General features: G+C 43.5%; 1 protein-coding gene across 5 annotated transcripts in view; it reads left to right on the forward strand.

The window, feature by feature from the left end:
• numb (NUMB endocytic adaptor protein) overlaps window positions 1-12267 on the forward strand; it is a 63521-nt gene that overhangs the window by 37406 nt on the left and 13848 nt on the right. For all 5 annotated transcript variants that reach the window (XM_084045711.1, XM_084045710.1, XM_084045709.1 and 2 more), the window contains one exon: window positions 7195-7269. In XM_084045711.1, the coding sequence (XP_083901837.1) occupies window positions 7195-7269 (75 nt within the window). The remainder of the gene's footprint in view (window positions 1-7194; window positions 7270-12267) is intronic.

The raw sequence follows: 12267 nt of genomic DNA on the forward strand, positions 1-12267 counted from the left end.
ACCTTAATAAAAGAGGCTTTAATGTCCAAGCTGCTCCACTGACTTCTCTACAATTGCTGTTGTCCTGCCCCTGTGACGCACCGGGCTTGCCTCGTTTGGCTGAGGTGCGGCAGTAGACTCCCATTCTTGCTTGTTTATGTGTTGTACATTGTTAAACAACATGAACCGTAGCATTCCAATTCTGGGATAAACGGCGAAAATAGCAGACCTACAAGCTCACAGTGCGTCGAGAGCTTGTAGATCGACCTCAGTCAACTAAGTATACAGGGTTCAAAGTGGTTAAGATGGACAAAGAGACTACAGTGATAAGTGTTCAATGTCATATGTGTGCATGTGCACTGTAGTTTCTTTCTAACTAGAAATTGAAAATGTTGTGTTGATGAAGGAGATGTGTAAAGGAGGATGGTGGACTCATGGCATGGTGACAGACTCATAAGAGGCTAAGACGCTGTATGTGTCTGTATGGCTGTGTATGTTTGGGAGCCAACTTGTGAGACGCCCTAGTTTCCAGACCTGCTCCAAGTTGTCTCACACACATATACATCTTGACCTCCTCTTCCCTCTCTCCTTCGATTCCTCCCTCCTCCCACCGCACCTGCTCCCCATTAATTACCTCTCTCTTTCTCCTACGCTCGGATCCGTTAGCAGCTAGCCTACTTCTTTAAGCGTGTGGGTGAGCTCACTCTCTGCTTGTCTCTACTTTGTGTTTACCAGTACCTTCAAGGAGAGCTACTGCCTCTGATCCTGAACACTATGATTTTCTCTGTGTGTGTGTGTGTGTGTGTGTGTGTGTGTGTGTGTGTGTGTGTGTGTGTGTGTGTGTGTGTGTGTGTGTGTGTGTGTGTGTGTGTGTGTGTGTGTGTGTGTGTGTGTGTGTGTGTGTGTGTGTGTGTGTGTGTGTGTGTGTGTGTGTGTGTGTGTGCGCGCGCGCGTAGAGCCGTGGGAAACTATGAATTAGAGGGTGAATTTGGTGTTGAGGTGGATGGATGGGGGCACCTGTTTCTGACCTGGAGTAAGGGGAAAGCCCAATTCTCTGCTCATTAGCAGACCCAAGCACTCCCCTATGACTACACATAGCCTGCAGAGGGGACAGTATACTCTGTGTATGCAATTTGTGTCCATTTGCAGCTGGTGTCTTTGCTTGCGCGTGTGTGTACAGTGCACGCTTTCGTATGTTTCTGCACTGCAGTGAGTTGAAATAATAATAATACCTCAAATATACACAACACTTTTAAGTAGCCCTCCTGCTATGTGGGTATCTGTATTTCTTTGCATGTGTGTGTCTGTTGTGTTTACTCGCTCAACACAACATGCATTTTCCATGCAACTTAAAGCAGTTTACAACACTATTCATGCAGTCTGTATTGGAGATGTGTGTCATTTGCATGCTGTGTAACCGGTTGGCTACAGTCTGTTTTATGTGTGCATGCATGTGTCACTTCCATGCAAAATCTGCATGGAAAAGCCATTATTCACACAATATAGAGTGATTTTCAGTGGTCTAAAAGCAGTGATGCTATGCTCATTTGAGAAGTGGTTGCTCTCTATTTTAATGACGTGACGCGCACGTCGCTTAACACATGCAGTACAGGTCACACAATGGACAATTGATATGCATATAGGCTAATTCCTATGTTAATGTACCTGGCGTGAGTCGGGAGCCTTTGTAAACTTTGATGAAGTGTGAATTTAAAGTAGTTTTAAATCTATGCGTGTGCCTGCGCGTCCCCCTGGCCAAATAAGTGGTTGCTCGGCGTGCAACCCCGTCCACTGAGCATTGCACCCCTGTCTAAAAGAGATCAATTGTGTTTTCTCCTATGGTAGGATGTCTGTGTTGCATGAGGCTGCGGGTGTGTTTATTAACCCCATGAATGAACCCTAGTGTCCCTATCCTGGGGCGAACATTCAGGGAAAATAGAAGATCTACAAGCTCACAACAGACAACACGTCATAATGCAACACATTGTGAATAGATCGGCTATTTGAGCTGATGGCATTTGGTGTAGATTGGAAGAAAAAAAAGGAGCGAGCATTGAACTTTGGGGGACTCTTGTCAACTAAGTATATAGGGTTTAAGTGCTTAAGTGGTCTCTGTATTCACAGAAGTATAGTTTTGAATGTCTAAATGAAAATAAATGATCTAGTTGCCCATGTATGGATTAGCTTGCATGCTCTTGCTTGAGCGTATGTTGCCTGCTTACTAAAATGACTTGACGGTAAACAATTTTCCGGACTTAAGATGCCATAGATATCTGCTTTTTCCTCCTAATGGATGGGTTTCCTGTGTTTATTTGCACAACTTAGTATGGTTGTCGAGGCTTTAGAAATGTTCACTGTTGCCTTTCTTCTATGGAAATGTGAGGCTACTGATGGCCAGAGGGGAGAGTGTGTGTGTGTGTGTGTGTGTGTGTGTGTGTGTGTACACTTAGAAGCATGTGTGATCAATTACAGTATGCGCTAATGCAGCCTAGTAAGACAATTATTCACACAACTTGTGGTGATTTGTAATGGCATTTTTTTTTGTTTAGAACTCTGGGATTTATGAGGCTAATGATGGTGAGAGGGACAGCCGTGTATGTATGTGTGTACTTGCAGGGATGCATGGTTTCCTTTCCTGCATAGTAGAACAGCTTAGGAGGTGAAGTATTCACACAATTTCACTTGCTCTTCAACAGTGTATAAAGACTGTTTTCAGAGGCCGTTGACAGCTAGCTGGGTTCATTGAAAGTGATAATGTACAGCCCAAAGCCATAAATTAATTCCTGGAATGCTTATGGCCTGGGTTATATCCAGGGGACTTACACCAACAGAGCCAATTCACATAATTTTGTTAATGTTGATTATGAACATCCGGCCTCTGTGTTATTGATAATTCATGGCTATTTTAGGGAAACAGGGATGTTATTATGATGTCTGATAGCTGCTGTTATGACGCCTTTCCCCTGTCCACTGTATTATTGACAGTTTTGTAGCACTGGTGCTAAAATACATTTGAACTTATTGTACTTATTTGAAGCTGCAATGGAAAATATCTTCAGTGTTAATATAGCCATTTGTAACTTCAAGAGTGTACGAATGTAACCAAATGGACCAGTAAGGGTCCATTTGGTTACATTTGTACACTCTCGAGGGTAAATTAACACAGGGGATGTTACTGTCTCATAGTAGTAGTAATTCACATTTGGAGAATGCTGCATCATAGTCCTATACAAATGTTTAATTTATTGATTAATGTATCATCATCATCCTATAATTCTACAAAGCTCTGTGCGTGCGTCTGTGCAAAATCTCTTCTGCCCCGGTTCTCCTCAGTGGCTGGAGCAATTGACCTGCAGTTGCACACAGCCATTGACCATTACCATGTGCATGGATCACCAAAACCCGTTTTTCGCTTTCCCCAAATGTCAGCTGTTTAATAGCGTTTTTGTGTTTGCTGGCTCCGACGGGTATGGCCTAGTTCAGGGGTACTCAACTTTTTTTTTTAAGAGATATATTTTTGGGGGATTCTTGAAATTCAAATAAATGTTAAAATAATTAAAAATACTTACCTGAACCCACTTATGCATCGTAAGTAATTAATAATGAAGAATTAACATAACACAGTGTCAAATTAGCTATTAAAAAAAACTCAACATTTTGGCGCGCGCGCTTCGCGCCTCAACCTAGATTTGCGCTGGTGCTCTGCACCCCAGCTTTATTAAGTTGGTTGGTTGGGAGGGGATCCGATTTGATAAGCTTAGCTGGATTGACCGACTTAAATAAACAGACCTTTGCCTTATTCAAAAAATGATTTGTGGACCCTCAAGATTTGTAGCTGAGTACCCCTGGTCTAGTTGCTGTAATTTATTGATCATAACCATGTTAATCAAATGGGGTACTAGTACCCCCCATGTTCATAAAATCAGTTAAATGTTGAAACTAACATACACATTTGAAAATGTTTTGATATGGCATATATTTTCAATACAACCATATATCAGCTACCCGCCAATAAAAAGAAAAGGTTGCCTGCTAGCTTTGCTATATCACTTTTCACTTGGCCTGAGTGAGCAAAACATTTTTGGTATCTGGAAGAATGTTTTGTTCTGGTGAAGGAGGCACTCAGCTGAACAAAAATATTGTAGTGGAGGTACACTAGTAAAGAAAGATGAGAACCACTGCTCTATAATATTAATGTGGCAGGGAGCTGGTTACAGCACATCGGAGGACTGTGGCGTGTGTGATAGTCTTGTTGTTGGGATAGTCCTACGCCCTCCATCATATCGTCTCTGTCAGGTGGAAACCTCATATGTCCAAAACAGGATTCAGGATTCAAAAATAGCAAAAGTAGCAGATCTACAAGCTCAAAACGCGCCGATTTGCGCCTACTTTTGTGTGACGCTGTAGTATAATCAAGCAGAGCGTTAATTTACGGGGGGAAAAAATGAATATGGAGATGAGGTTTCTGCACGGCAGCAACGATATGCTTAAAGTCACCTCAGTTCATCCCCATTAGTACCTCCTCACCATGTGTCAGCTCTGTTCACAGGACTCTGTGTGTGTGTGTGTGTACACTGTAAAATCCTGAGTGTACATTTAACTTAAGGGTGTACAACGGGTCCATTTGGTTGCATTTGTACACACCGAGAGTTACAAATTGATAAATTAACTCTGAGGACTTTACTGTGAGTGTAGGCTTTTCGTGCATTTGTATGTCCATGTGTGTATGCCTATATTGTTGTGTATGCTTGTGTGTGTTTAACCTGACATACACAGTCACACACTGTTTTTGTGTATGTTCTTTTGTAAGAGCATACATATGTAGAAGCTGTATATGTTTGTGTATGTGTGAGTCTGTTTGTCTGTGCATGCATATGTGTATGCCCCTGCAGGTTGACAATGTGACTCACCTATATGACGTCACTGTTTCTCAAAATAGCGCCTGGAGCGCCGGGGGGGGCGGTGGGGGGTCGGGCGGGGGTCAGAGCCGCTCGCCGCTCTGTGTGCTCAGTAAGGAAAAGGGTTAGGACTTCCTCCCTGGCCCTATGCTCACACACACACAATACAAGACCGCCTACCAGCACTGACCTCAACCCCCACGCCCACCCGGCACCCGTCTGCCTGGCCGGCCTCTGTCCCACGGGATCGTTGGGGAGGTCAAGGGACATGACTCTGGAGTGACACACAGAGGGGCGTTTCACAGTTTCATGGGAGGCCAGAAGGGTGGATGGAGGTTTAGGACTGGAGGACTGGAGGAGGGTACGCTCCCGCTTCCGTTCATTCTGTTACAGCCGGTCCTTGGGTGTAAGGCCATTTTCAAATTATTCTTTGGGAGTATATTAGAACTGACCCGGCTATGGTTCCAGTAGGTAGATGTCGGGTCCAAAGGAGGTGACAGGAGTCTGTGTCATGTTGACCTGGCCTTGGACCAGGGCGGAGGACAGGAAGGAAAACTGGTTTAATCACAGCCTTATCATCCCTGCCCTCCCTCCATGTTGTCTTTTTCCTTGTGTATACACATGCTCTCTCATGCTCTTGTCAGGGAGCTCACGTCCCTCTGATTGTCGCTAGTGTGACTTCTCAAGGAGGTTCAAGGATTTCAGGTTTTGGTTTACCGTATGTCACTGTTTTGCCTGATTCACTGTCTTTTTGGCTTTTATTTTAATGTTTTATTCTTTTGCATTTCTTTTTTGCTTTATTGTTAAATTAGTTGTACTTTTTCTGTAATTGTATTCTTGCTCTGTAAAGCACTTTGAGCTGCATTTCATGTCATGAAAGGTGCTATACAAATAAAGTTTATTTTTATTATAATTATTATTATTATTCAACTCTCATTCACCTTTTTTCTGTGGAGTTGCCTTGTAGAGAACCTCTGGTGTTTACCTTGGGTTAACAGCTCATGGGCATCATTGTTACATCAGATGTTGAGTAACAGCATTAATACTGTAGCACTGGTTTCCTGTCTCCCTATCGTGTAGCTGAGAGCTTTTTTGTTTTTTGAAGTAGTTTTTTGAAAAATGTATTTTTAAGAAAGTGGCTTTTCCACTTCACTTACTCTCTAAAACAGTTTATAGCAAAGGGGGAGGTATCATATCATCACTGAACAACAGTGCTGGCCTATATGATGTAGACACATCTTATATTTGAGCATTAATAATACAAGAGAAACCAGAGACAAATTTTAAACCCAAATTTGTTTTAACCACTTTCTACCTGGCAAACCTATTTTTGGCATGTCATTATAGGCGAATATGTTAAATGTATTTTTAATTTTAGATTTTATTATGACCCCCCCACCACACACACACACACACACACACACACACACACACACACACACAAATGTAAAATAATGAGCTCACAACTCAACATTTCATTGCAACGCAATGTGGATGTGTAGATTGCCTATTTGTGCTATTGATTGATTGAATATTGTATTAAACAGAAGTAGAGTACAGTCATACACTTAGTCTAAAAGGATCACACAAAAAAGTCCAGTGGACTTGTTTCCAGGTCCTATATTCAATTTATCAACATAGCATAAAAAATAACACCAACATACAATATCATCACAAATATAAAACACTATTATGAGTAGAAAAATGTGGAAAATATGGGTAAGAAGGAACACCTTTTTTAAGGAGAAGTGATAATGAATATACAGTAGGTGTGCCTGGTGATTTTGACATACCCATTGGTTTGCCTCGGACACAAAGAATTTTAAAACCACTGCTATATCCTATTAGATTTTGGCGTGTGCTATGATTGTAGGTCTCCACATCAGTGTTCACAGTATAGCACAGCCACAAGTGTATTGAGATTATGTTTCATTATCAACATTCATGATCATCTTTTTGGGATACCTTAATTGGGTTTCTCTAGTCTACAGCATCACTCACTGTCCTTTCTGTATGTTTTAGTCCAGCAGCAGAGGAGATTGAGGCAAATCCAGTTTATGTTCTTCATAAGAGAAGGGTTGACCTAGCGTGTTTTGGTTAGTTCTGTCTTGGCCATAAGATTTGACGTGCCCACGAGTTCCTGATCTTGTGGCCAATAAAACTGTACGGTATAACCACATGAAGATCTTTGTGGCTACGGGATCTGGATGAACACCATGTTTATTTATTTTTGAGTTTGCTTAGCCCAATTCAAACTTCAAAGGCTAATCACAGAACATTTTCTCACTTAGCCTCTGCTTTCTCTGTGTCCCTGCAGTACCTGGGCCATGTGGAGGTGGATGAGTCCAGGGGCATGCACATCTGCGAGGATGCTGTCAAGCGGCTCAAGACGGTAGGTGATCGACTACGGAGCCTCTGTGTTGGCTGCTCCTCTAGGGTCTATGGCTTAAAGCCCTGGCCTCTTTAAGTTCACACCCCCTCCTCCTTTCTCTTCTATTATCCTCTCTTCCGTTCCCTCTTCACTCTAGGAACTCCCATGTCCCCCCCCCCCCCCCCCCACTACATTCCACACACTGCTCGTGTTTCCTCTGCGTTGGTAGTCATTCATCTGTCATGGTGCTCACTGTAGGTGTGTTTCCTCGCAGTGAGACTCCTATTTATTCCTGTCCTGTCGTCTACTGAACATGAAAGTCCTGAATGTCGCTGGAGGTCTCCACCCATATTTGGGCCCTATTAGTCATCCTCCAGAGGTTCCAGGGTCTGCCCTGATTCTTTTCACTCTTGCTCTCAATATCTGTCCATCTGCCTGTGTCTGTATTTCTAGCTCTCTATGCACCTATTCATCTCTGTCAGTGTCTGTATTTAACTCCATCTCTCACTTCTATCCCATTCATCTCTCTTTCTCTTACCACTTGTCTCGCTGTCATCCGTTCCTTTGGACTCCAAGCCGATAGGCCAACACGTACTTCCTGGCGGCCGCTGTGGGTTCTGCAGGAGTTAGAGACACACACACACTAAAGCAAATTCCAGCGTTGGGAAAAGAGGAAACCATTGGGAGCATTTTGTGTTCCATGTCGTCAGTTTGTTTCTTCTGGCTCCACCCAGGACATAAAATCCACTGCGGACGAGCGGCACTGGGCGTCTTATGTCAGCGTTCGTGAGGGCCTGAAGTGGGACAGCGGGCATGTTTGTGGTTGGGTCCACCACATGACAGGATTACTGGCATCACGGTACACTTGTGGTATCGTTCTTAGTGTTCGCTGAATTACGGGATAAAAGTGAAGTTCCATTTAAATTTAGACCCTGACCTGAGAACCCTTCTGAGAGTCCATTTAATATTTTAAGCATTGAGCTCTTATCCCACGTGATTTGATAGTGTAACAGAATAATAAGCTTACATTACTGAGATCCACCAGCAACACAACTGATCATTGGTAGTGGCACAGTGTGCAACTATCAGGGCCATAATGAAAAGATAATACCACACATGTCATTGTCTGCCCAGTGAGTCACTTTATTTTAACTTAACAGTGGAGGATGACTCGTCTCAGGTCAGACATCTTTAGTCTGTTCCTTTCCTAAGGACAAAGGGGTTTCTCTCAATTGTTCACAACAGGACATACTAGCTTTTGATGGGGGGTTTAATAAAGAGCCCTTGAAGAGTACTTCATATACTGTATTTTTAGTTTGGGTGGCACCAGCAGGATGTGAAGCCCTAGCTGTACTTGTATGAATTGCATGTTCTGCCTCATTGAGCTTATGAAGGGCCACTTGAGCTACTGGGGACCAGTATCATGTTTAGACTAGAGTATGATGTATACTCCTGCATATTGAAATTGAGAATTTTCATGTTTTTCATTATGAGAATAAGTTAATGTTTCCACTTTAACCGTTTGTCTTTTACTCTTCAAAACGGCTCAAACAAAGTGCTCAACAAGACAAGAATAAATAGAAGCCATTGAAGACACAGTACACATTTTAGCAGACAGTGAAATAAATACACATGAATGGAGGAAAAGAAAGAAACAATAGTTTTAATGTACTTAGGTTGTGGCTAGATACAACAGAGCTATTTGCTTCTGTTAAGTGGCTCTGCTGCTTAAGCCTGCTCACTTTATAGCTTTGTACTCCCTGTGGCCCCCACCCAGCATGATCAGGGTTGTCTTAATTTTCTTAAGATGATTTAAGCTGGTAGCATGCTTCAAAAGAAGTCGACCTTTTTTCGGCTTGTTCTCTGCGGACTCAGTTATTTTATACTCGGTTCTGAATATTAGATCCCGGTCACTTTATACAGCGCTGGAATGATGATTTTGCCACCTCGATCTGAATGCAGCAATAAAACAAAATAACAAAATAAAAAGAAACTTGCATTTCTGACCAATCACACTGCCGAAAACAGCTTCGGCAAGGCAAGAAGTATGCTGCTGTATTATACCTGGGTTTGAGCCCTGGAACAGGATGCACAGTCAAAGTGTTAATTTAACTCTTGAGTATAAAAATGCTTCATGCGGGACCACTGAGGTCCATTTTTACAATCTGAGTTACATCAACTCTGAGGAATTTATTTATTGTCTTGGTTGTACCTGTTGGCCTAGAGATTGACACAGACCTTGTTTGATCTTAATCCGGTGCTGGGCTGGCTGAGACCTCACCATGATATGGTTTGACAGACATCCAGTTACAGGAATGCGCTGTGTGTCACACTCACACACTGGCTGCCTGCATATGTGCCATTTGTATCGCACAAGTTCAAAATCAGATGTAACACACACACATGTAGGCTACAGACAGAGAAGAACAACAAACTATTCACATACTGTGTAAACAGTGTCGACACATGTACGCACTACGCAGAGGTGGATACCCACACACACAGGGTCAAGGCAAAACTCACAACACAGCGCAGCACACTGACTCGGGTCACATCATGAACATAGTGCCGGAGGCCCTGATACATTATTGAGTTACGCTCCCTGTAACACAGAGCACGAGACGGAGCACCCAGCAGCTCCCCGTCTCTTCTCCCCCTGCCAGACAGCGACTCCCTGACCCCTACCACTCCTAATGACATTTCCTCCTCCGGAACCTTCCTTTTACCACGGTCCTTCTCCTCCTCCTCCTCCTCCTCGTCCTGTCCTTGACCACAAGCTCATCTGTATGGCAGCATTGGCGTAACTTCATGAAACTGTGTTTATATGGGTCAGAAAAACATCAGCCACAAGCTACATGGTGGTAAATGAATTATGCATTTTTCATCAATCACTTTATTCAAAGTAGGTGTCTGGGTTTTGTTATATATTTTTTGAGAAATTATCACTTACCATCAGTAAGGTATATGGTATATCTTTATGTGTCTGATGAGCTTGTCATTTTGGCACATAATCAGCATTGTTTGGAGGTCTTGTTCTTTTCTAAAAAATGAATGTGGTCATCCAGTTAATTGCCAGCCACCATGACAGGGCATAAAACAGTTGCCCTCTTCATGTCATCCCATTACTCTATTATGGCCAAAGTCAACATGCTACCTTGGCCCATGTGACCATGCTGAACCCTGTCTATAGACCCCTTAACAGACGACGTCATACTGGCTGCGTGCAGCCAGTATGCGCGCAACGAAACCCATTATATCAGGTCTCGTTAGGACGCGTCTCACTAGCCAACACACACAAGAGGGGGTTGGGGTGTGCTGAAACCAGTGCACCCCGAAACAGGTTGGGAATTGATTGCGTGAAACAATCACCTGTGCGTCCAGGCTCAATGTTAGTAAACAAATAATTGGTCTATGGAGGTGAGTTTTACCTGCAGGCTCACCTGACACAAGGGGCAAGGCTGAGATATTTACTATGAGGCCAACCCGGATATTTAGTAAATGTCCAGCGAGAGGCGCTGTTTCACCCGTGCCAACCTGTGAGTTCAGAAAGAATTTATTTTAACGCAAGCCGATGGGTTTTTACCAACTTTCAGACTCGATTTTCTTACTGTAATAAAAATTGTCATAAATTCTATATGCTTCCAGTAGCTAGTTTAAAGTCTCCTTTCAATCATCAGGATATGCGTTTTGCTAAATTATGGTTCTATTTATTATAAAATTGACGATAAAGTAGGCTATTCTCTAGGAGGGGCGGGATGATTTGATTGACTTGGCTACACAACCAATAGCAATCATTCCCCGCCCCCCGCTCTTGATTGACAAGTTACCCAACCAATAATGGTCTGAACTCATTCTGACGCGTAGTGAAAGATGGCGGACTTACAGTCTGCAGCAAAGGATTCATTTTCGGTCTGTAGAAAGCAGCGGAGGGGGTTTGTCCATTCTCATTTATACAGTCTATGACCTGACAGCATGCACCAGGAAACTCTTTAAATCCCCATTGGTCCTGAGTGTAGGACTGCCCCCTGGTGGCAGGTGTCTAATACTGCCACAACTATTTTGGTTCCAGGAATTACTGACCAAATCACCCAGGATTAAAAAAACAAAGCAAAAAGGCCTCCACATTGTCACATGCCGAGTAACTGTTGAAGCCGGTGAAAGGGAGGCAGTTCTCAAGAAGAATCATCCTCGAAGCCCTGAGGCATCAGCTGCTGTTATGGGGCAGCAGAGTAAAATGTGACAGAGCTGTGGGAGAGAGAGGCTGTGGTATCAAGTTTGTCAGGGGGATTTGGAGAAACTAGCAAAGCATTGTCAGGGGACATAGATGAGTGTGAATTGGTTAATGAGGGAGATGAGCAGGATGTGAGGTGGGGTAGGGGGATTTAGGCGCATAGAAAAGCTGGGGATGGAGATGGTGTGCGCAAAGGAGGTGTATTGTGTATTCTGTTGGGAGTAATGTTCTTCTGTTGCTCTCTGGCTCATGGTGGGCCGCCCCATGTAGAAGAGAAGTCATCACAGCCAAAGGAATTTAATTTGTATCGGTAACAGTGCATAAAACAGACTCTGGCATTGGCAAACAGCAGGCGCAGCATCAAAAACACAACCTTGCAGTCTCACAGCATCAATTGATGCTGCAAGGCTGGGAGAAGTGATTGAGGTCTCTCTCTAGCGCCCTGAGCAATGTGTACAAAGAAAGGAATAATCACCTATGTTGCATGTGTTCAACTTTTCTTGCGTGTGCAGGAGGCTACGTGTTGGTGGTCTCGCTGTCAGCTCAGATGTTTATATGTTGCATGTGAGACGTTGATGGCAGAGTTCAGTACTCTGTTTAGCTGTTTCCATTCTCCTCCTGGCAGCCTCAGGACTGTAATGAGGGCTTTCTCACAGCTCCATGACCCGTGACTCAGAGGGGAGGTGCTGGAGGAGATGGAAGCTGCACTGCGGCACCACCAGCCTCCAGGCTGCCCTCTTTTCTTTTTTTATGTTGTCATCATGATGTCACTTCCTGTTACCACTGGC

This window comes from Gymnoscopelus microlampas, assembly GCF_963454915.1.
Source record: "Gymnoscopelus microlampas genome assembly, chromosome: 20".
NCBI classification, from domain to species: domain Eukaryota; kingdom Metazoa; phylum Chordata; class Actinopteri; order Myctophiformes; family Myctophidae; genus Gymnoscopelus; species Gymnoscopelus microlampas.